Source organism: Paramormyrops kingsleyae, chromosome 5 (genome assembly GCF_048594095.1).
Source record: "Paramormyrops kingsleyae isolate MSU_618 chromosome 5, PKINGS_0.4, whole genome shotgun sequence".
Lineage (NCBI taxonomy): Eukaryota > Metazoa > Chordata > Actinopteri > Osteoglossiformes > Mormyridae > Paramormyrops > Paramormyrops kingsleyae.
Genome location: NC_132801.1, coordinates 28859203 through 28884700, shown reverse-complemented (window position 1 = coordinate 28884700; position 25498 = coordinate 28859203). Strand labels below are relative to the sequence as shown.

At 45.6% G+C, this 25498-nt stretch overlaps 1 protein-coding gene across 3 annotated transcripts in view; it reads right to left on the bottom strand.

The window, feature by feature from the left end:
- The window catches only part of LOC111845539 (voltage-dependent T-type calcium channel subunit alpha-1H), a 103357-nt gene that overhangs the window by 47412 nt on the left and 30447 nt on the right, over nt 1-25498 (bottom strand). For all 3 annotated transcript variants that reach the window (XM_072712539.1, XM_072712541.1, XM_072712540.1), the window contains exons 3-5: nt 1817-1929; nt 735-868; nt 10-107 (exon numbers count right to left, since the gene is read on the bottom strand). In XM_072712539.1, the coding sequence (XP_072568640.1) occupies nt 10-107; nt 735-868; nt 1817-1929 (345 nt within the window). The remainder of the gene's footprint in view (nt 1-9; nt 108-734; nt 869-1816; nt 1930-25498) is intronic.

Below are 25498 nucleotides of genomic sequence, written 5' to 3'. Positions count from 1 at the left end.
GGCACTTACTGGGAACTCTGTTGATTGCCCGAAGGGGTCTGAGCACACGCACGGTACGGATGGCCGACAGGCTGATGTTGTGTCCGTCCAGCGAGTACTCCAGCATCCTAGGCAGAGGGACACCCAATTAGCATGGTTACCACACTCAGGATATGATGAGGAACATATGCACTCATAAGTAACCCTGAAATTCCCTGTAAAACTCTGAATTTCAGCTGCTAAATCCAGATCTTATCTCGGTATTATAGTCAACAGGAAAGCCAGAAAGCAAAGCATATGTCTAATCCAGGGAAGAGAGCAATCTGCTGCAGTGTTCCCTAACTGTGGGTTTAGATGCTGACTTGAAGTTTGGTTCACATTAAACAACTTTCCTAAATTGTCCATTACCGGCACCCATACAAAACTCAAAGCAAATGCTCAGTGGAGGCCACTGAAGGGGTCACAAGTTCATACGATTATCCAACCTGTGTTGTAGCCACTCCCTTGTATCATCGAGCACCCAGCATGCCCTTCTTCCCATCTCTGACAGCTATATAAACATTATTAGAGCCAGTGTGCATAGATTATACCGAGGATGCAGTTTACACATGTTTATTTACGGCTTACAAATGGAGGCTTCTGGAAAGCCGGTAGCTGGGGTCCTCTTCTCAGGAATTTCCCTGCTTAAGTGTTTATTTCGAGCTGAGGATGTGGGAGGGCCCCCTAAATGAGCGTGAGGGTGCTGAGGCACTGACCCCGCCATGACGATGAAGAAATCCAGACGGTTCCAAGTGTCACCCAGGTAACATTTCTGGCCAAATATCCCAAGAGCCAGCATCTTGATGACCATCTCCACAGCAAAAAAGGCAAAAATGAAGTCATCGAATGCCTGTAGACATGGAGAGAAATACACCGTCAACAACGTTCTGGCAAATTAACCTCATGCAGTTTACATTTATTTATTTAGCAGCCATATTTTCCTAAAGTAAGGAAAACTTGCAGTCAGTTGGGATTAATGGCCATGTCCGAGAGCCCAATGGACATATGATTACTATTCCAGCTAAAGGTTTTGAACCCATGACCTTCTGGACCGTGACCATCTGAGCTATATATTGCCCCAATTTACATGCAGTTTTACTAAAGAGTTTCAGAAGTTTCCATGACCCTAATCAAACAACAATAAATGGAATGGTTCAGGGCTGTCGTGGCTCTCAACACATCTAAGCTGCTTACAAACTGGATGTGCAAAAGCTCATTCTCAGTCACTCATGTGTTTCTCTGCGTTGATCCAAAAGCCATACAAAGCAAAGAACCCGAGAGCAAATAAGCCCTCAGGGATCATAAATGAGAGCTAATCTCAGCCCGGGGTCAGCCCACATTCCTCCCTTTTCCGCTATTCCTGCCTCTGACCCGTGCGACCCTGCCCTTTAATGTACGTAATCATACTGGCACTGCCTTCCGGACCAGAGCTTTTCCCAAAGTCTTTGCCACTAGCCCAGAAACAGCTGTGTGGGGCGAGGGACTCTAAATGGCAGAACAAAGGGCTGCCCGACCCTGGCTAAGACATCTGGGAGCTTCGTGTCGTCTGTGTCCCATGTATGATGTCAGAACAGCACCGCTACCGACTGCTAGTGGCCATTAGCTGAGAAATAAACATCAGCCATCAGTATAGGGTATCTGATATCTGTATATATGATGTCAGGCATTAACTTTACAAGAAACAGCACGTATCTGGGGTTAGCATGACATTCTCCAAAGCAGACGTGGAAACGTTCCAAGAAGTAGTTTGATAGATAGGCTTCACTCTCACATGCAACCACCGTCTCTGGCAGCTTACCTGCAGGATGGTGCACCAATCTGACTGGCACTTGACGTCCTCGCAAGGCTGGAACATTCCAAGGGTTACACAGTTCAGAAGGATAACCAGCATGCTCACATGCTCGAACCATGTGCGAGAAGAGTCAAGGATAGCACACAGGTGAGTAAACGCTGGTGGATATTGATATGGAGGGGGGGGCGGGTCTGAGGGAAGGGGTCTATCCTTCAGAAAGAGAAGCTGAGTCTATTTCTGTTCCTAAGGGATGAGAAGTGTCTACACGACTGTTACACCCACAGTTTCCTCTCCTCAAAGATGAATGTCACAGAAAATGGACAAGCTGGGAAGCTTATAAACTAGTACAGTGAATTTTGGTAGAATAATAATAATAAATTTTTAAAAGCAATTTGTTAAATGAACCAGCATAAATAAAACATGAAAGCATAAACTTGAAAAATCTAACCTTAGCAATAATAAATCAGGCTTCTCTAACAATGTAAGCCAATAGCTGTCACGCTTCAACCTTGTTTTTCATAATCCTATTGTGAAAGTCAACAGATACTGGCAGCTTTTGCTTATTACCAGGGTTTGAATAAAAGAAGACATGAGATGTAGCAAAGTATGAAGGAAACCTGGTATTAACTACGCATTTGTTCTTCCACCCGTTTTTGTTAAGCTGATGTATTTCACATTTACAGTGCCTTCCGAGCCAGTGTTTTCCTTTAGAGTGGAGGTCACACGACACAATGCCGGCAGGAAGTGCTTCTTCAGAGTCCTTCATACCCTGAGTATGGAGTCCATCTTTCCCTGGCAGAACAGTGCCAGTTTTGTTTGCTCGCTTTGAAGCTTTTGGCGGATGACACAGCTCAGACATGGAGAGCCTTTTCGGCTGTGGGGCGCTGTGAACTTCACATACTCCTTCGAAGAGCTTGAAAAACAAAACCTGTCTCCAACAGGCTCATGGTTTTTGTGGGCGATTAAAGCTAGTTGTTTTCTGCAGTGGAGCGTCCCAGTTTAAGCACAGTACATTCATTTTGTATATGTGCATATTTTGCCCAATAAAAACCAAGCCTGTGGTGTTTAAAAGGTCCCTTTTTGTATGTGTCCTTATGCACTACCCCTTAACAAGTCGCTATAAGAAAACTAATAGGAAAGACCCAATATGCAGTAACATATTGAACTGTCTTAACGAAATAAAGATAAAAAACAGAGAACTAGCAATCACAAAAGGAAATGGACAGCAGGTGCATTTAAATGCACTTCTCCTACATTCTGCAGGATTTGGAGTTGTTTACTGGGTGCTATTTAAAGTTAATGGTTAAAGGGACAATATCGAGTAGTCTCTGCTGAGGTCTGCTTTCTGTCTGATGTGACACAGGGGACCCTAAATCCCACCAAGGTCACTGTCTGGGGCACTGAACACGTCCCAAGGCGGCCCTGTGCTCAGAAGCATCGCTGACTCCTCCCCACAGAAGGATCTCAGCTGAGCAGCCAAGCTGTCGGAAATGACTGACCCGGTGCAGAGGGAGAAATCCACACACTACACTCTCCGTCACTCTTCTGGTGAGAGAGACTGCGTCCTGATGGGTGACAGAGGTGCTGACCTAACTTATTTAAAAAAACTGAGAGCCCAGTTACCGGCTGGGGCTTTACACTAATCCCGAGTAGCTGGTGTGGTCGGCCGATACATGAGTCACGCAGAAGCCAAGCATGTCCCGGCTTTGGGCTGCCGACCTTTGCTAAGTATGTGATCCGGCAGCAGGGTGACACGGCGGGCCTGACATCACCTTACACTAGGGTAAACAAAATTTACCGGGGGGGCTGGGGAGGCGGCATGGGAGAATCCATCGGGGGGGGATGACAACCCATGTGGCACACCATCACATTCGACACACCATCCCACCATCTTGGAAATTTCCAGTTAATGTAACAGGAGTTTCCAGACTTTTATTTTGAAACTGGCTTTTATTTTGGAAGAGGAGCATGGGGGGCAGTAGATTACATTAACTTCAAAAAGACAACAGAGCAATACACCTCCTTGGGGTCATAATAAAAAAGCTGGTAATGAAGAACAGAGGAAGCCAGGCTCCGTGATACCGGAAGGTTCGGTTTCCGTAAACAAAGCTGAATGTGGTAGCCAGCGGTAACTCATGCGTGATGGTGAGGTGAGAAGAGATCTCACATTTCACCTCCCATTTTACCAGCCATATTAGATTATCGAGATGATCATCGCGAACGCTTTATAGGTCACGCGGCGTCTGCAAGAGCCACGCCGGAAAAAAAAGACATGATTTATTCATAGCTTATCAGAATTTCACACAGCAGTATATTTATGGAAGCCATTTAATTGAATTTTACCAAGGTTATGAGAGTATTCTCCATTTTAAAACAGGATTTGAACTTGCAAGTTTCTTACCAATGCTTAACTCTCCCATCTCATCAAAATATGTTTTATCAAGTCTAAAATAAGGACTAACCTATGGGATTTGGTAAATACGGTTTTAAGGTCATAGAGGAACCAGGGAATCTCAGTCTTTCACAAACATCGCATCAGTGCACACCTTACATATCCAAAGCCCAAGTCCTCAGAACTACAGAAGGTTACAGACAGTGGGTCAAGCTTGGCAAACTTTGGGGTTACGGATTGTGATGGCTGCCCCTACAGCCACACAGCTAATTTGAATGGAAGTATCATTTATGGTCATTTGTTATTCTATGTTTGAGTTTGTTTAGTTTAAGTTGCAATATATTAGTAATTAACATTTAATTTATGTATTTCTTTATTTGGCACATTTAACCAGTTTACTAGATGAGGCGCGCACGTTTAGTTAACTGGAATAATGTGTTGAGTATTTATTGAGTTTAAATATTTCCTTTGATTTACCGTGTGTGGAGTGCAGGGGAGGATTCCTTGCTGCTCCAGGCAGAAGTGATAGCCAACATGGAAGCTGGGCTAAATGGAGGAAATTGGACAACTCCAACTTGCTGTTTGCCGTGGGGGTGGAATAGTTTGCATTTAGTTTCTTTTTATTGTTTAGGTATATTTTTTCGGATTAACTTAATTTGATTTGTTTTTGTGTGTTTTGATTGAAACATTAGCTGACTTTTGTATGGGTGTATTTGTGATAATTGTTTTTGGTTTTACCCCTTTTGTGTCTTGTGGTTTGGCCAACCAGTGTATATACAGTATAGCCCTCATGTTGTCTTGTCTAGGAGACGTCCAGTTTGTTTGGTTTAGGTTATTATTTACTTATTGATTATTTGACTTTTTGGTGGGCCCAAGTTTATTCTTTGTTAAATTGCTTTCTTTTTGTGAATAAAAAAAAAAGGATTTTTTCCTAATCCGCCTGTGTTCCTCGTGCCTTCCATCTCGGTCCCTGACACGGATGAAGGAATGTTAGAAGGTCAAAAAAAAATGTTTCCAAACAGCGTTGAAAGAGTGGTTGCCATAATTTCAGAGTCAGGTGGCAGAAGCCGACCTGCTTTGCGGGGAGACATGCCGTGAGAGATCCAGAAAGAACCACTTCAAATGTTCTCAGCTGCAGAGGAATGAAGCTTTGCAGTAACAAGCACCCAAAGGCCCTTCAGAGTCACAGTCACCAGCTTTAAGGGGAAAAAAGCAGCCAGAGCAGACTATGCATCTTTGAAACGGATCTTTCTTTTCTCTAAGGCCGAACGAACTTGAAAACCAATTATTACAGAGACAAGAGGGAATTCTGTGATTTTATATTCATCCAGCTTTCTGACATGTAGCTATTTTGTTTTAGTATGCAAACAAATATGGTGGGGATATTCTGCCTCTTGTGAACACAACAACAGTAGGTGGACAATCAGTGACATTTAGAGAAGCTCAATACTCAGCGGCAGCCTCTGTCTGGGCAGTGCCTACCCGCCATTCCAACGGGACATGATAAAAAAGCATCTGCTAATATCTGACCCTCATCATCGCACTCTGAAAAGAGATTTACCCAGATGAACAGCAAAGTATCCTTGCATTCAAGGATTAACCTATGTTTCTTTTCGTTATGGGATACACAACTCTGGTTTTTATTCAATACTGTCTTTGTTTGCTGTGTCTTACAAAACTGTCACCTGGTAAGTGTCTTAAAAGCTGCAGCTGGGGATAAATGTGGAAAACGCCGGATTCAGAGGATCTCGGCACTAAGTTGGAGGTCACCGAATGAATTATAAAAATCTGGTGTAGCCTCACCCCAGGGACTGTTCTGTTGGAACGATCCACTTTCCTTACAGCGTTTCTGAACTCACCACCAAACATTAAGGTCTGTTCATCAAACAGTGGTGTTTTACGGAGAATCCTGTTTTGTTTGCTGGGAGGAGAACATTTGTGCTATTCGAAAAAAAAATAAAAATAACGCACACCTGGCTAAATGAGACTTAGGTGCATGTCAGATAGATTCATTTTAACAACCACATGGTCACATTTGAGTTTTGACAGAGTTTGGACAAGAGTCCAACTCTGTATTTGTTGGAATCAGCCTGTAATCTTGACAGACGGGAGACGGCTGACCTCAAGTAATCAGTCCAAAATTGAAGCATGGACACATTTCTGTATAACTAGAAAGGTGGAAAATAATTCAGCAAGGTGAGAATAAAATATCTTACATGCTTATTCTGACATGGCAGCACCAGGTGGAGCTTTGAAATGAAGGAAGAGGAAAATACAGATTTGAGTGCAGCAATTTACATTTTTCAGCTATAAATATTTGGAACGAAAGATCTGAGATCCAAGTGCAGGGCAAGCGGTGATAATGCTACACACTGAGAAACAACGAGCACCAAAACATAATCCAGGAATCAGGCTCAAAACAAAGATTTATGGATGTATAAATACCAAATGCGAATCAAAAGGGTCAGTAAAGAGGGCCAGCAAAACAGGAAGGAGTTTAGAACACAATGGAGGACAATCAGAAACCACATCAAGTTCTGTAAGGATCAGGCTCAGTAATTCACAAAAGGGCCTCATTCAGAGAATATATCATAGTTAATCAGGGAATGAGAAATGGGTTTGTCTATAACCCAGATGACGTGTGGTAGGGTAGGCTGTGGCTGCAGGTACTCGAGGCAGCCATTTCTTCCCTTTATATAGCATTGACGGCTTTGCATTTACAAAGATGTAAACTCAATATATCAAAATTCAAAGACACCAAACGATAAAGACATATACATAACAATGATCCGTTGAACCGTGGTTTTCGTGGCCTCAAGGAACATTTGGGAACTTCAGCATGAGCTTAGATCAAACAGACGACGTTTATCTGGCAGAGAATCCAGGATGTCGCTCGTTCATTAAAGATGCACACGTGGACACATTTCTGAACCTTGTCTCCACAATCGAAAAATACCAACCAAGTGGCTGGAAGCTATTGACTCCGGGCATTTTATTGAGAAGCCCTCTGTCTGCTCCTTTGCGCTGAGTTAGAGCAACGGCGATTGTCAGGGAACGAGTCGATGGGCAGTGGAGCCTGCCACTGCCTGCCTCTGCCTGCCACTGCCTGCCTCTGCCTGCCACTCCCTGCCTCTGCCTGCCTCTGCCTGCCTCTGCCTGCCATTGCCTGCCTCTGTCTGCCTCTGCCTGCCACTGCCTGCCTCTGCCTGCCACTGCCTGCCTCTGCATCCACCATCATCCACATGTAGCTCAGCTGTGTTTAAATAGGAAAATAAATATTTGCCTAACTACAAATACCACACTGCCATCACAATATTCCAGCATATGAGAAACCACTGACGTTATCTTTGTCGAATCAAAAACAGTATTGCTTTAGCAACGGAAATGGAGATGTTTGTTTTGTCCCTCCCCTGAACTACCTCTCATCTCAAAGTCATTGATTAATTGTGCAGCTCTTGCCACACAGAAATGGATTAATGAAGCCATCTCATTGATTAAATTAGAAAGTCTATCACAGTCTTCTACCTAGACAGGTCTCATATTCACCTTTGTGTACACTGACCTAATCTATCCAACCGAATCGCTCACGCATCCCTGAGGGGGGACAGACACACACAAACAACGGAGACACGGACCCCAGTACACAAGTCATTGAAAAAAATAATATGGTGGATCTAATGATGCATCACAGGCAAGGGCAAAGACAGCATAAATGTCTCTGAGTGAGCACAGTCTGCATGGTGAACAGAGACAATGAGGAGACCGTCTGAGGACCTGTGGGTGATAAACTTTTCTGGCTTTCTGCACGCACCCCCAACCATAGTTTGACGCCTCAGAGTTTTGCAGACTTCTCTACATTCATTTAGTCTAAAAGAAACTAAAAACTGGCATAATGCTTCAACAAAATATGATTTTCTAAGAAGAATGACAGATCACAAACACAGAATATTAGACTTTATAACAACCTTATAGAGAAATAATTCTAGATTATATCATATCTTATTAACTGCACCTTCATAATGCTTTTATATTGCATACATAAAACGTTCAGTACGCCTTCATAATGCATTCATAGAACATTCATAAGCAGCATGCAAGTACACCTTAACATCCTAACATCCCTTAACAGCTGTAATATACATTAATAACAAACACTATATAATAATAACAAACATTATACAGTAATCGTATAATCATGTAATGTCTACAGGGAACAAAGATGAACTGCTGGACCTCAGCAGGATATTACTGTGTCTGCTGGGGTGTGTTGGAGGGCCCCAGGGCCCCATGGAGTTTTTGCCTAGGGCCCCACAGTGTCCCTACAATCCCCTCTGACTGTACACACATACACAAGTATACAAACTTTTGGGAAAGAAGAACAGACCAGCTTGTATGGGCTTAAAGTTGTAAAATTAGCAAAAATAAAATGGGGTCAAGACCCCTTTAAGAAAAGCTAAAAAGGTAGAAGAACCAAGCCAACCTACATCAGAGAGATAAATGCTCACATCCAGCAGAGGACCCCAGAAACAAGCCTCTGTGATTCTACCAAGCTGACCCTATTCATCCTAGAAAAGGGAATTAATCCTATCAGGGTCATCCCAGTATCATTACCCGAGGTGCCTGTAGGCATGGATTTCTATGGCAACATAAGAATTCAGCCATTATTGTAGTTATTATAATGCAACTAAGCTAACAGTATTGTATGCATACACTATATTAATTAAAAAATGTAAAAATGTGACTGATATAACGTAATTATTCATCATACACACTTAGACGAAAGTTGTTTGAAGGAGATTTTAATTCAGCCGAAAATCAGACATCAAAAGCCTGCTCTGATGGGTCACCAGCGGGAAGGAGGTTTGTGGTGCAGAAGGCAGCTGGGGTAACGCGTTTGAACATTTGGCCCCTTGATGAAACAACATGGCTCAGCTACCTTCCCAGGCTCCTCTGTAGATTAAGCGGGTCTCACCCAAAGCTAACCCTGCAGCAAGGCTAAGGGAAACCACACTATGTTATTATGTTAAAGCAGCACCGTGGATCTGGTTAAATCAACACAACTCAAACTTGTACTGTAATGCTCCCTTTGGAATTAACATTTGAACAGAGAGCAGCCCCAGGATTGAGGGGAAAAACTTGAGTGTTTAAAACGTGTCTTCTGTAGCAAAACTCTTATACAAAATAAACACTGTCATCCAAGGTGCTTCAGGAGGCTGGAGCTGTGATAACATTACACCACAGCATCTAAGTATTCATCCCATTGTTGAAACGAGGCCATTACTACATCATGATCGTTTCATTGGATAGCTGATGCTCCTATGCAAAGAAACTAACATAAACAGCTAAATGTGTTACTGGAGCATTATGGGTAGTATGACTGGCAAGGATACAATACTAAGGAGACCTGAATCAGCAACTTTCAGCTCACAGGCTGGGGTCCATAATCACCCCAATTCCCTTTTTTCCTTACTTTAACAGCTGAAAGCCTCTTTCGTTATTGGAAAATCAACATGGTGGCTTTAATAGCTTCTTCAGACAGGACATACCTCATTACATTTGTGCCGCTGAGTTCTCTGACCAAAGCAATGCAAGACACGATGGCTATAATACCACAAAAGATCTGGCTTAGCACCAGGAAGGATAGTCTTGGCTGGCATTCAGGGGCCATTGGGTGACTTAATAAATAGCCAGGAAATTCATCTTAACTTGCATCATCACAGACTGGCACTTACATTCATATTCAATGCAAAAGTTTGTGATTAATATTCACGCTGCCAAAAGCGCCCAACTTGTCAATGGCACAAACAGAAATCTTCTCTTTTGTAGGGCTAATAAACTGCTAAGACCTTCTGACTCTCCCGCCTCTGCTGATCTCTGCAAATCCTTTCTTCGATTTTTGAAGACAAAATCTTCACCATTAACAGCTCTCTGGCTCCTGCCCGCACTCCCTTGGACTGGTTCCCTCCAACCGCAAGACCGGTGCTGTCACACCCATTTAAAAAAGCCAGTCTTGACTCCACTAACTTTTAGAGCTACCATCCCCTGTTCAGCTCTTATCTTCTAGCCCATCTCCAGATCAATAACCAGTTCAAATACCCAGCCTCTTGTGCACTCCACAGCACTGAAACTGCCTTAACTAAAGTCATGAAAGACCTTCTGACATCTGCCGACTCCTGAACCCTCACCATCCTCATTCTTCTCAACCTGAGTGCAGCCTGTGACACTGAGCCCAACCCTCTCCTCCTCTCGAGACTCTGTAAACTGGGCATCGAGGGCACAGCCCTGAATCGCTGTACTCTACCATCTTCCTCAAAGTTCCTCCCTCGAAATTCCCCCATTTTCAGATCTGAAAGTCTTTTTCACCTCCCAGCCTTTCTGCATCTCCGAAGCCAAGCAATACACCAGTGTCTGGGTTATACAGTACCAGAGGTCTTGGGAGGTGCCCAGATGGGCAATTTTCATCATCCTGCCCACTTTTACCCATGCCCCAGGTTAACAGGCTAATCTTAGCTGGTTATTTGAGTTGGTTAATAGGCTAACCTTAGCCTATTTGGGTGATTTTTTATTTTTTTTGGGGGGGGGGATGAGGGGGGCACAGGCCCCAATGCCCTTAACACCCAGCTCCCTGGGTGCCACAATGGGTGGTTGCCCTTCGTGGCCAGCTACTCTCACCTTTTGGGGGAGGTGTAAAGAGAATTTCCCATGGGGATCAATAAAGTATCAGTTATTATTATATTAATGCTACTGACATAAGACAGAACCTGTGACAAAAATACTCCAACCCAACAGAGAAAGAAAATATTCAAAACAGGTGAAAATGTTTTCAGATTGATAGTCATGTTATCAAAAACTGGTAAAAAAGGAAAACTGGAAATGGAAACCCTGAATTTAAACAGTGGAATCCCAAAAGGTTAAAAAAAAAACAGGCCTGCTGAGCAGCGGATATGAACTAGTTACAGTCGTGAGACTCAGAGTCAGAAAATCTGCATTTGGCTCATTAAACTCCTACAAACTCTCTCAGACTCAGGCAAGGCAAAAAGCACAATGAGAATCCAGTGAAGACCAAGACAGAACATCATCACCTCCGCAGCCTCTGAACCATGAGGGCCACACACACTGCATTATAAATACAGCAATAGAAGCTTTAGTAGATGTTTATATGAAGGTGATTTTTAAAATATATTATCTCTCCCAGATCTAAATCTTATCCACTTACACAGCTGGATGCACAGGTTTATTGCCCTGCTGAAGGCTACATGGTCTGTGTGAGCATGAATTCGAACCTGCCACCCCCTGCCTGTAAACCAGGTTCAAGACGTGCCAGATCACTCCACTATCTAAAGAAACAAATGGGCTTCAGTTCTTAATACAGAACTGCTATTAGCATGTTGTTGATTTTAGCACTAAATAGGGCTCATGTGACCAACCTCTCATTGCAGAGGACCTGCTAAAGCAAATCCAGCCCCCCCCTTTCCCCCCACTTCCTTATATGGTGTACCCAATAACCAATCCAGATCCAGGTGCAAACAATTAACCATTCAAGCAGAAATTAACTGTTTTAATCAAATGCTACATAAAATAAACACCATTTATATGCATATTAACTTAACTTATACATATTAACACACAGGAGCGGTGTGGTGGCTCTGAGGCTAGGGATCTGTGCCAGCAATCGGAAGGATCAGCAGTGATCCTTCTCCATTGGACCCTTGTGCAAGGCCCTAAACCAATGATTGCTTTCTCCTGGATATGACATAAATGTACATCCAGCCCTATAAGGACAACTTATAGGGAAATTTGGGGGTTGGTGGCAGGATTGGCAGTCCAGCCACTGGAAAAATACTCACACTGGTCCATTTGGACTAGTGTGGTGCTGAGGTGTCACCCACTGCATCTCATCCCTGCGGTGGTTCGTTGTGTGGTGGGTGTAGCCATGTGCTATAATGAGTGTGAGCCCCTTACCTCTAACTGACCACAGATATAAGCAGTAGATGGGACTGACACTGCATATACTCTAAATATCAAACAGAGAAGTTTATATTGCAGTGAGACGTATTAAACTGACCTCTTGATCTGCAGGGATGAGTCAAAGTGACTTCATTACAATCTTAAATAATACGACATCACAAGAAAGCGGGCGCAGATGATGAATTTGCTCAATGTGCCAAAGCACATTTTCAGATTGTTATGTCACTGCAATATGTGATAGTAATACTCAAAAGTCTGGACACACCTACTGAAAATCATTTGTATTTCCAAGACAATGACTCCAAACCTTGAGGTTATGTAGTAAGTATCTCATGATCAAGGAAGGAGGTGGAGTGCTGTGACAGATGACCTGGCCCCCACAACCCCCCGACCTAAACCCTATACAGCTGGTTTGGGATGAGTTGGATCGAAGAGTAAGAGCAAGGTAGCCAACATGTGCCCAGAACCTGTGGAAACTCCTTCAGGACTGTTGGAAAAGCATTCCAGGTGGCTACATCTGGAAGGTGGTTGAAGGAATGCCAAGAGTCTGCAATGCTGTCATTTGAGATGTTGAACACTTCGCTTGGTCATTGCACTATTACTTCATTTCCTCGAGCCCTTTTACTATAATGTGAAGAACACAGCTAAAACAGACAAATGCATTAAAATAATGTGTGTCCAGATTTTTCACTGGTACTGAACTTTCTGATTAGAAAAACTGCCCATGGTGACCAATATTCACATACTTCTTCATTGACCTACGCATCAAATGACATGAAACTTAAATTTAATATGTCCTGTTACAGCTGTTTTTAAGCTGACATTTCCAACACATGACTCACGGTGACCTCTGTGACCTTAAAAGCAGCCCTCTCTACATTTGTGGACTAGATCTGAAAATCTACTCATACCTGACTCTTAAACAGAAAGCCCTTGTGTGCCTAACACAAAAAAATTGGGGTCATTTGATTTTCTTTTTACTTTAGCTTGCCATCTTGAAAAACATTCACAATGATTAATAACCAAGAACAGCTCTGCACTGGACTGGCGTCCCATCTGGGATTCCCCTGCATCACCCCTGAAACTGGCGTCAGGGGCAGTGAGACCCTGTACTGCATAAGTGCTTATGGGAGATGGCTGGAGAGATAGCAAGCAAGAAAAAAAAACTTACTGTGGTAATGAAGTACTAAAATACTCTCCCAATATTATCAAAATTCTGCAGCAACTTCTCCAAAACCACATCTCAGAAATAACAGGCCATCTTGAAAAGATTTTAAATGTTTAATATTTTGGTAATAACCCTGTCAATTATAACAGAAAAACTTGTTTATGAGCTTTGACAATCATTCTGTACCAAATAGTGACTGATAAATTAAAAGGTGACAAGTGGCCGCTGAATCATGCTACCTGACTAATGAATTTACCTCAGAGCGGAGGCACAACCTGACAGGCGCTGGACATCACAGAGCAGCAATCTCATTATGGCACCAAGAGCTGACGGACACCCCAGAAGGAACATCTGCAAGCAAATACGGAACGCCGGCCTTCACACCAAAGAGCGGCATGTCTTCATTAATGGGGCCGTGACTCTGAGACTTTACAAACACTGCAAAAAACAAAACTATTCAGATCCACTAGTATGGCGTTCCGCCAAAGGCCATGTGCTTGTAAATCTTACATTTTCATTAAAATTTTAATAACAGTAACAACTAAGGGATGGTCAAAGTCTAAGTAATTAAATTAAACTATGTATTAAATTTTAACTATTGCTTTTGAAAAAGTGACATTTTATTCCTATTAAATTTACTAAAAAAAAAAAACCCCAATGATACTCTTCTGTGACATCACGACGCAATTTTCTGGTCGCTTAGAAACAGCTGGACAGCCTGACTGCGGCGTCCAATAGAGCGTCTTCAGATACAGGCAAGCAAGATGATTAATGTGGACTAAAGTGAGGCGAAACACAGAGTGACACTCAATTATTGGCTCTTTGAATAACTACCTGCAATGTGGCTGAGGGAGATAAGGAGCCGCAGCTGGCCCTCACGGCACCAGGCCCTCACGGCACCAGGCCTCTCACAGTACCAGGCCCTCACGGCACCAGGCCTCTCACAGTACCAGGCCCTCACGGCACCAGGCCTCTCACAGTACCAGGCCCTCACGGCACCAGGCCCTCACGGTGCTGCTTGAGGCCTAAAGGATGCCACCGACTACATCGCTCACGAGACGTGCGCTAAGTGGCTGAGAACGGGCTGCCTTGTAATTCAATTAATAAAGTAAATCTAATTAATAAAGACGATACCCACGTCACGGATTTCAATTCATGAAAATTCAAGCACCTCTGAATTGAGAACTGAGGCTAGCTTCATTATCATCATTACATTTTACTTATTTAGCATTTTTTTTTACCCAAAGTGATGAACATTTCTTTTAACAAGGGTCAGTCCCTAGAGCAATTGGGGGTTAGGGGCCTTGCTCAAGGGTTCAACAGGAAAGCCATTCGGCCAATCCTGGGATTTGAACCTTTTGATAACCACAATATCCTACCCAGCTGAGGAATACACATCCCCTCTCTTAGCGAGGACACAGACTGTACATAGGGGATCCCCAGACGTTGTCAATCCCCCGGGAGACGCTGGGAGACCCTCCAGCGTGTCCAAGGTCAGAACCAGAGCTGCTCCCAGAGAAGGTCCCTTATGTATTACAAGCTAGATATTTTATTAATGATGCTGAAGTGTGACATCATATTCAGATATCTAATACACAGATCAGGGAAATGTAATTCAACAGAAATGCAGGTAATCATAAACATGAAGTTCTCTTATTCTAAAAACGATTAAAAAAGGGTTTAAAAAGAAGATTTATCTATGAAATTTATATCGGTTTTGATGTCATGATGATAGTTGAGGCCAATTCCAACAATAATATTGCTGATGTTGTTCTGGCATTTAGTAGTTAAAAATGGTATGGGTTGGAGCCAGATATTGAATTATTAGAAATTTGGTTCTGTCAAATAAAGTCCATCAGCTTAAAGTGACCATACTTATAGGAAAACCTTCAAAGCACATTTTGTAAAATCCAGTTTGTATGCATCTCCATTTTTGGGGAATTGTACCAGTAATGATCTTAGATCTCAGAGATGCAGTCCGGTGATTGACACACTCATTCTGACATGTCCTTTGCTTCAATCAAAGCCATATTTTCCATCCCAGATAATGTTGAAAGAAGACCATCATTATTTGCCTTAAGATCTTACTGATTTCCTATAGCAATGAGTGAGTTTGCTTCAGCGTGAGAATTCACTCTTACTAATTGTGTGGGTTTACTTTAATTAATTCAGGTTGCATATGACAATGGGAGTGAGTAAGTCACAAAGGTATAATGGTGTCATTGTGTTGGCAGTCCCCTGGTGCCATAGCCCTGTCTTTAAAGTCCTGCTCCACATGTGTACAGCTATTAAGAGCCGACCGATATAAAGGACCAATAAAGCAAGTGTGTACTCATGGGAGTTTTACTTACATAAAATTATTCTGAGGGCAGAATGAAAAATTATTGGTTCAGAGAGATAACCAATGAGATTGTAGAAGCAGTGAGTCCAAACAACTAGAGAAGGCGGGACCAAGATATCTGACTGGTTAGTCCTGCCTCCTCAAGCTGTTCAGACCCACCTCCTCTACAATCTGATTGGTTATCTCTCTAATCCAGACATTTTTCTTTCTGCCCTCAGAACATTCTTGTGTATGAGCCAAGTATGTTTCTTCTGTTCTTCATCCACCTAGTCCGTGTGGCCGCTGCTCAGATCGCCTCCTTACCCCCATGCCCACCCCCCCCCCCCCCAGTCCTTCACAAAAGCTTGACAGACACACAGGTTACTGCCACCGCAACACACACATTTGGGGCATCCAGGGGAGAACAGAAACGGGACAAACCAGTCAGCTGTTGTGTGCGGGGATGAGTTCCCTTGTCAAGCCATCCTCATAACCGCAGGAAGAAGGGGAATTAATTTATGTGCCTCAGGAAGGCTGGTTTACCTCAGCAGAGAGTCTTCTCAAGCCCGATAAGCTTTAAGATTAAACAGCCTGAAATGTGCAGCAAAGTGACTGTTTATCCAGAGAGTGTGCTGAGGTTCATGTGATGCGCCGCATGCATACACTCAATAGGTACAGCTCGATACATACAGCACACAGGCAAGGTCGCGGGAAGCAGGTCCTGTTTCACTCAGCATTCAAACGGCTAATCTAAGCGACGGTGTGATCACGTGATCTTACTGCCAGTGCTAGACGTGGTGGCCCCATGCATCTTAGAGAGAGCCACCTTTCTGAGATTTTCACACACTGTAGTGTCTATAGTTTACAGAGAATGGCGCGATGAACAAAATAAAAGTCTGGGGCATTTCTGTGGCTGAAAACACCTTGTTAAAACTACCAGGAAGGTCACAAGTGCAGAAGTGACACCTCAGTACAATAGCTGAATGTAGAAAGGCTTCCGTAAACACACAACTCATGTGCCCTTTAAGTGACTCTGGAGGCAAAAATGGGTCCTACTCAGAGGTACCCAACAAAATGGCCGCTGAGAGAGTGATGTCATACTCCCCAGCAGCATTAAGGCATCAGTAGCAAACCCTCACTACAGGCCCTGAAGTAAAACCTTGTTTCTGTGTGCAAACCCCATACATTTTCAGGATTAATCCAACTTTCATCATCCATAAAAGAAACTGGTGAGCTGGCCCTAAAAAACAGGAGATAATGGCACGCAGAACAGTGGTGAGTGAGCTCTCTCACTCTCCACGGCCATCGATTGCTCCATGGTAATCAAATCCAGCCGACCCTGTCTGGACTAATTACTTCGTAACGGCTGCACAGCAGTGGTAGATGCAGAGAGTGGTGTTGCTTAAATTGTCTGGTTAGGGCAGTAATTTACCCTCCTTTCGAGGATTCTTAGCCTTAGCCTTTGCATTCTTTTGTGCCCCGACCCCTGACTTCAGGTTAAAACCCCGCCTTTCTGCCCTTCCTGGCCAATCCCAGCCACACAGCCCTGAACACCACACGTCGCAGCCGAATAGCAGCTGATTAAAGGTAATCTAAGTCAATCTACCCGAATTAAGGGATACGATTACATTCCTCTCGATTGCTAAAACATCACTTTGCATCTGTGTGATTAGTGTAAAGAGGCCTCGTGCTCTGATGGTTGGAAAGTACCATCTACTCCCGCTGGTATTTCATACCTATAATCCTCCTTTATTATTCCGACAGAATGAAGCTGAATGCAGAAACAAGATTAAACAAACAAATTATATCGTATGCAGGCAACCGGGCTGTGTCTCCCGCAGGCTGTCATTTCCAGTAACGGGGCTGTGGGCCGTGCCCGTTTCCCACCTCCATCCTCTGCTGTCTGATGTGTCTCTGTGAAAGCGGGCACAGCGCCCTGGCATTGGCGGGACCACGGAGGTGCGGAAACAAAGGGAGCCCGCGACCGCAGCGCACATTACCGGGGAAACCGCTGCTGTGGAGACAGGGGGCCTTCAAGCACGACGTCAAACCGTCGGCAAACTAATCCGGCGGAGGGACGCCAACTCCAGGCTGGTGGAAATATACGGTCACATCAGGGAAGCATTCCCCACATCACTGAAGATCTTTCTGTACATCACTGAATAGTTACTCATCAGTCTGAACCGTCAGTCATATCATGGGTGGTTCCTAGGAATGTTACGAAAAGTCGTATCATACTGGAAGAAGATTCCAGCTAAACCGGCGATCATAGCCATTATCAACATGAAAGCACATACAGCCTTAAGGCCAGCAACACAGGAAAGCAAAACAATGCAATAATGACGGCAACCAGACTCAACGGATCTTAAAGAGCCCAAGGTCTTCGCAAAGGGCCCCATGGGGTCCATGAAGACACCAGGAAGCCAGAGAGGCACAGGGGTGGTGAAGGGAGGGACAAACCATGCGGCAGAGTCGGGGGGGGGGATTGATTCTACAGATCAAACACCAAGTCACTGCATCCCTGGCTGTCCATGTTTTTTTTCTGGTAACCATGGATTTCCAAACTGCATGAGGAATAAGCATTAGACAGTAGTACGTGGATGCTGTGGGAGGGGCTGGAGAAGGATTACAGGTCTGGAGGGACCAGAACCGAGTGGCATGGGGATGGAAGTCAGCAGCTAATTTTATCTGGGACAGAAGCAGCAATAGGTTTAGCAGAACCAGTGGGGGTTGGGGAAGAGAAATGCGAAAGCAGCTGCTTTAGGGACAGAAAACAACGAGCAGCTATAAGGCTATCGCTGGGTGTGGCTCGGCTGTCGAGGGTCCATATAACCATAGGAGTAAGGAACGAGTCATATGACCAACCTCGCCCACCGGGGGCTATAGGAACCCCCCCCCCCCCCCCGAAATGCCCCACACATAAGCAGACACCCTCCACACCAGCCCTTCCCTCTAGCGCAGACGCGTGGGAATTTCCAAATCCAGGCCGTGTTTTCACTTCTGCTAGGTTGTGAGTTGAACTATTACTGATTCTGATTGGCCAGAGGCTTCACACCTGGCTCACAGGCAAAGGAAGGCTGGCAAATCAGCAGTGCTTGGACCTCGAGGACCGTGATTCGAACGCCTTACTCTAGTGTGATTGACACGTTACCTACAGTAATATAATAATTGAAGCACATTTCTTACCCTAAGCCTGAAAAAGGAGGTCAGATGATCAGCAGTTGTACCTTGGTGTCCTGGCTTTCCTGCCCCTAAAATACGCAGTGTAAGCGTTCTGGTGCATCATCAATACTGGGGGAGCGACAGGGGTGCTGCTGTGTTATGCAGTGCCTGGTAGCCATGGCGATGTGGTTCGGGCTCTGAGTGCGTGACTCTGGAGGTACACTATTCAGGATAATAAAAAAGATTCTCCCTGCTTCCAGAAAATGCAGGGAGCTTCCAGTTCACCGGCCCCCTCTACACCTTGCCCCGCCTGTTCACGCACTTAAAACAAATCCTCTTCGTCTGACTTGCTGACATCATAATCGATCTCACTGCATCTGCTCACACCCGTACGTCTGTGAGTGACACCAAAGCATGTTCCCGCCCACGCCGCAGGGAGCGAAGAAAAACCCAGCCAGTCAGACTCTATTTAGCCCCTGGGAGCTTCCCAAAGCCATGCATGATTTCCTTACTGGCCACGCTGAAAACGGCTCATTTACAAAGCCCACCAGAACGGCATAAACAAAGTGAGTCACTATTCGCCTGATCTGAAATAAAACAGAATTACTGGCCACTAATGTCTTTGGGAAGCATGGATTAGGCCCTTTAATGGCAATAACTTCTTCCAGCAACTCCTGGCCTCACTTTAAACATGGAAGACGAGATACTTTGAGTTACATCTATTACTAAGCAGGCGTGGTACTGCACTGACTCTTGACCCAGCCGCATTAGACTTAGATATAGAAGAATCCTCTCTGCAAATGGCTGAACTTTACATTAACTAGCAAAAGTCATTCTGAGGAGATCAAGAATCTTGCCGCTTAAATCCCATGACATGAATTTTGCAGTCCGGAACCTAGACTGAGACTCTCCTGTTAGGATGAGTGGGTCAGAAGTCCTGTAAAGAGAGTCTGTGAGGGATTTCCGGCATGAGTCCAGGGCCAGGAGAAAAAAAACAAACAGTCTCCCTTTCAGCGCCTGGATACGAATCATGTCTGATGTTCATGCACCAGTGATTCCTGGAGATGCACCACCCCCCCCCCCCCCCACTCCCCAGGGGGGTCCTCCATCACACCCCGACATGCGGTATGCTGTCTCGGAATCAGCCGTGTTTCCTGCTACAGTTTGTAAGCTCGACACGCTGGACGGTGATCATGCTCCAGTGTAACACTGAGGCACAGATCCTCCCTCCCGCCCCGAGAACATCCTCTAAATCAGTGTTTTTCAACCTGGTTCTCAACGACCCCCAGATGGGAGAGAGCGAAAACGTGGATGGCCGGGGGTCCTTGAGGACCGGGTTCAGAAACAGCTGTAAATGAGCCTGAGCGTAGCCTGGACATTGTGCAGAAGGTGCTTGGTTAAAAAAAAAACTCATCAAAAGGTGCCTCTGGTTCCTCCACATAGATTATGCAAAACAAATACCGGCCTTATCTCCATCTAATAGGGTTGCATTTATTTATTTAGCAGATGCTTTGGTCCAATCAGGACAGTTGAAGAAAGCTTGGGGTCAGAGGTCAGTCAGTGTCCTGGAGCAGCTGGGGCTAAGGGCCTTGCCTGAGGCCCAGCAGGTTGGAGAAGTCCTCTGAGCCCCCTCGTCCTTGTGGGAGCGCTGTCAGAGGCGCAACGTCACGCAGGATGTCCCCGTGACGAGATGCTGGACGAGAACGCGCGCCCTCGCCAATGCTCCTCACGGAACCATCTGGAAGGCATTACCGCTGCCAGTATGTCCTCGCTCGCACGCCACTCCTACAGATGGCTTAGCGTGCGGCCATGCGTTCCACAAACACAGAGACGCCGAAAGAGGAAGATGTGTGGGCGTCCATGACTCACTGAGAAACAGTATGAGCATCCACAGCGAGGGGACAGATCCAGAGTGACGGGGAACACCATGGGCCTGCCTGGGGGTCGAGGTTCTGAAAGCGTGATGTGGCGTACCGAGACGACCAAAAAGCCCAGGAATGGGATGATTGGGGTGGGGGGCAATTGAAGGCACCGACAATATTGAGGGTGGGAGTGCTCCCCGATGAGACTGTAGGATGAGTACAACCTGGGCATGGGAAAGTGTCCCCCCCCCCCACCACCACCCATCCAAGTGCCGTCTCTAGTCCCTACCGAGTCACAATCCGGCACCATGGGGCTTCCTGTCCATCGCGTCTAGCCAAGTACTCCACATCCTTGAGACATCAGCTGGAGCACTGGGCTACATTCCTGAGCCTCCTCCGCTAGGTGTAGGAGTGCAGGCGCCCCCTACAGGTAGCCTGACTAAAACCACACGTACGCAGAGAACATCTCGCCATCTGCCAGCTCAGAGCACCGGTTTCTAAGCTAATGAGCAGCATGGTCATTATCCTTATGTGATACAGTAACCTTTTATTATTTAATCCTATTTGATTTTTCTTTCGTCGGCTTTGTTCATGGTTTAGTCCATGCGGGGGAGCGAACGAAGAGATATTCTAATTATGAAATCTTTTTGAAATCGAGAAGTTAATTAAAACCTGCCAAAATGTCATGGAATATGAAAGCAAATGAGCTGGACGCACGTTAAACAGGTGCGGGCTAGAGGAGGGGCCACTCGGACACTCCAATGGCAAAAGGCAAAGCTTCTGGGGTGGGGGTATTTGATGGCCGCAGCAGCGGGAGGTGGGGAGGGAGGGGGGTCAGGAGCTTTTCACTCCAATTCTCCATCATGGTGCTGAAGTCCGCATTGCATGGACAGGCGATTCCCACGCATCTCTTTTAGGCAGTTTGGTTACAGCTTGTCGTTAGATATTTCTGTCTAATTCACAGACAGGTGTGGGTTGGCTTGCCCTCGAGGTCCCAGTGTGGTGATGCTGTGACGATGGTGTGCTCTCTGAAACCAGGCACAGCCATGAGCTTTTCACACAGCCGCCAGAACGCGAATGGAAATCCCAGCTGTTACGAGCTACTGGATGTGAAAGTCTGTGGCCGTATTGATGGGAACATCACGGGAAGTTGTCTACTCGGACACCGGATCTGGAAGAGGCCGTGGAGCGGAAAGACACCCGGTGAAGCTGCCACAAGGAATCCTGACGGCTCCACGTGGGGGAATCCCAGGGGTCTTCACACACACGCGGAGCTCAGTGGTTTGAAAGCCTGAGAGAGGAATCAGGCTGAACAGATTGATGCCACACCCAGCGTGACAAGGGAACTTTTCAAGGAACATAGTGAGGGTTATACACAGTGTATGGGGCTTTAAGGAGTATAGTGAGTGTTGTATGCAGTGGAGTATGGGGCCATAAAGTGTATAGTGAGTGTTGTATGCAGTGGAGTATGGGGTTTTAAGGAGTATAGTAAGTGTTGTATGCAGTGGAGTATGGGGCTATAAGGAGTATAGTGAGTGTTGTATGCAGTGGAGTATGGAGCTTTAAGGAGTATAGTGAGCAAGGTATGCAATAGAGTATACATTCCTCATCTAGTTGCTAAACTAGCCTCTGTAAGATAAGTCAACCAGCCTAACCTAACAAGGCTAACCTCTACTCAAGCTTGCAAGGCAATAAGACTGAATGTTTCATTAGAATGCAGCCAAAATCCCCCGTCAGTGTTATTACAAACCATTACTGAGCCTCTAACAGCATAATTTAGTTTTAATATCCACTTTAAACGGCCTGTCACAAAGAAAACTAGTGGGCTTAGTGAACCTCCTCTCCTGACCGTATGTTTCACAGTTTTATATGGGAAAACTTTGCCACATCAGGTATAATGCCAGGGTGCCAGTGAGCATCACTGCCCTGTTTCACACCTGAGGCCAACTGGCATCTCTAGATTTGCCCATAGATTATGGCTGTGCATGGGTGTGTGTGCCCTGCGATGGACCCACATCCCGCCCAGAGTGCCCCCTGGCTTTGGTCGTGTGCTGCCTGGGACTCCAGGCCCCTGAACTATACTGATGGATTGCCACATCATTCACTGCACGCTGTTGTACCTGGTATGCTTCAGTAATACTTAGAGAGAGAGATGGGCTTGGGTCCATTCTAGTCAAGTCTGAGACTGTATCTTTAACAAATCCGAGCCCAAATGTAGACCGAGTCCCACAGGGGGATGAGTCAGAGACGAGACCAGTCCCACAGGGGGATGAGTCCGAGACGAGACCGAGTCCGACGGGGGGATGAGTCAGAGACGAGACCGAGTCCGACAGGGGGATGAGTCAGAGAAGATACCGAGTCCCACAGGGGGATGAGTCAGAGACGAGACCAGTCCCACAGGGGGATGAGTCCGAGACGAGACCGAGTCCCACAGGGGGATGAGTCCGAGACGAGACCGAGTCCGACAGGGGGATGAGTCAGAGACGAGACCAGTCCCACGGGGGGATGAGTCCGAGACGAGACCGAGTCAGACAGCGGGATGAGTCAGAAACGAGACCGAGTCCCACAAGGGGGTGAGTCAGAGACGAGACCGAGTCCAACATCGGGATGAGTCAGAGACGATACCGAGTCCGGCAGGGGGATGAGTCAGAGACGAGACCAAGTCCCACAGGGGGGTGAGTCAGAGATGAGACAGAGTCCGACAGGGGGATGAGTCAGAGACGAGACCGAGTCCGACAGGGGGGTGAGTCAGAGATGAGACCGAGTCCGAAAGGGGGATGAGTCAGAGACGAGGCCGAGTCCGACAGCGGGGTGAGTCCGAGACTAGACCGAGTCCCACAGGGGGATGAGTCAGAGACGAGACCGAGTCCATTACCGGAGCCGGGTAGCACAGTCCAGATAAACACTGGTTCAATTCTACACCATAAATCTGAATACAAAAAAACATAAATTGAAGACTAAACAAATACTTCAGATTTTTGCATTTTTTAAAAATATGTATAAAAAAATGGTAACATGGCTATCCTGCTGAACACTTTTCAAATTGGTTCTGGAACCAAAGAATATGTATAAAACAAAACAAAGTTCCTTTAAAAGGCTTTTGTATTTAACACATTTTTTACTAACATAGACACAATGTAGCTAAAGATAAAGTGCACAAACACTGTATAATGTCTGCTATGACTGGGACTCAAAGACATAATGCTTTTCAGAGCGCTATGAGCATTTTATGCCTTAAACGTGCACGATGGGGTCTTATTATGATGAGGTTACATCATTTTTACAACCATCTAGCTAGAGGCTCTACCACCAGCAATCAGAACATCATCATGTACTTCCAGCAAAACAACAACACTGCGCCGAGAATACGGAGGGCGGAGCTGTGGTCTCACTTTAAAGTGCTTTTATATTTGGATGGCGGTATAAAGAGGCACATGCATCCATCGCTTAATCCAGGTCAGGATGCACTTTAACTCACAGCCAGCATATGAAGGACAAACTCTCATTACTGCAGGAGGAAATGCATGATACCAGAGAGGTGGGGCGTTGCTGGGATCATGAGATTCAGGTGCTTATCCAGGGGATCCAATCTGTCCGAGGGTCCTTATATTGAATTCTTTCTCTCTGAGGTTAGGATGCGAAGGTTTTGGGGCTCGTGTGGATTGATTTGGGGTTTGAGCCCCAGGCTGGTGACACAGCCGACTGGAGGAGGACGCGGCACGTAACCCAGGAAGGGACCCTGGAATCCAGATACGCCACAAACAGCCAGGTCTAGTACTCAGGGAAAGGGCATCATGATGGAAATGGGATGGCAAAATGCGTGTGAGGGGTGTTGGCGCTGGATAGATCCGCAGTAATACTGTGAACCAGCTCGCGATCCAGGTTGCTGGAGGAACCAGGAGGAGGGTTGGCGTGAGGTCGCGCCACAGGACTGATCGCCCTCATCTTCCCACACCTATCATCTCCCCACCTGAAGGGGTTAACACAATAGTGGCTGTAGATAACATTGTAAAAGTTGAGGATTCTACTCGTGTACCTGCTAAACCCCAGCCTCGTCAGTGAGGGGGGGGGCTGCAGGTGCTGAGCTTGGCCCTGCCAGCCGCGAGCTCCGATTAACATTTACGTTTAGTTCCTCCGTAGCTGATGCTCTATCTACACGGGCCACTCTGCTCCCTTGTACCCATTCATACAGTGGAATTTTTCGCAAGGGCATTTTAGGTTAAGTACCCCGCTTAAGGGTACTTTCTGTGGAAAAGTCTGTGCCTTTGACCAGAGAAGTTATTCATATCTTATTTACATCCCGTCCCCCATTAATGTGAAATCGCCTTGTGTGCTGGGGGGTGTGGGGGGGGGGGGCGGGGCGTAAGTAAAATGACAGAGTGAGGACAAAAGCGACCCACTCTTTCCACAGTAGGGGACTATCTGAGCTTATTATAGTGTCTAAGGAGATCTGCTGATGTCAGGCTGACCTGGTGCCATGTTGCCCGGGAACGGCTTTGTCATTGCACAGGGACCCGCGATTTTGTAAACAAATATTCTCGTATAAGAGAGAGAAGACACAAAAAAAACACAGAACGCTGGTAAATTTAGCCATGACACCACACAGACTGGGCAGAAATAAAGTGGCCTGCCATTTCACTTCACGGTGAACTTAAAACTCTATCAACATCTAACAGAAAGCAGCAGAATACATGACACTCGGAATTTGCTAGATTAATAATTTAGCAGCTGTTTATTACAAAGGCATGAAGCAAACTCCTTTCAGAGAAGCGGTCCTTCTATATTGCTTGTCATTTACTTGCTCTGTGATTCATAC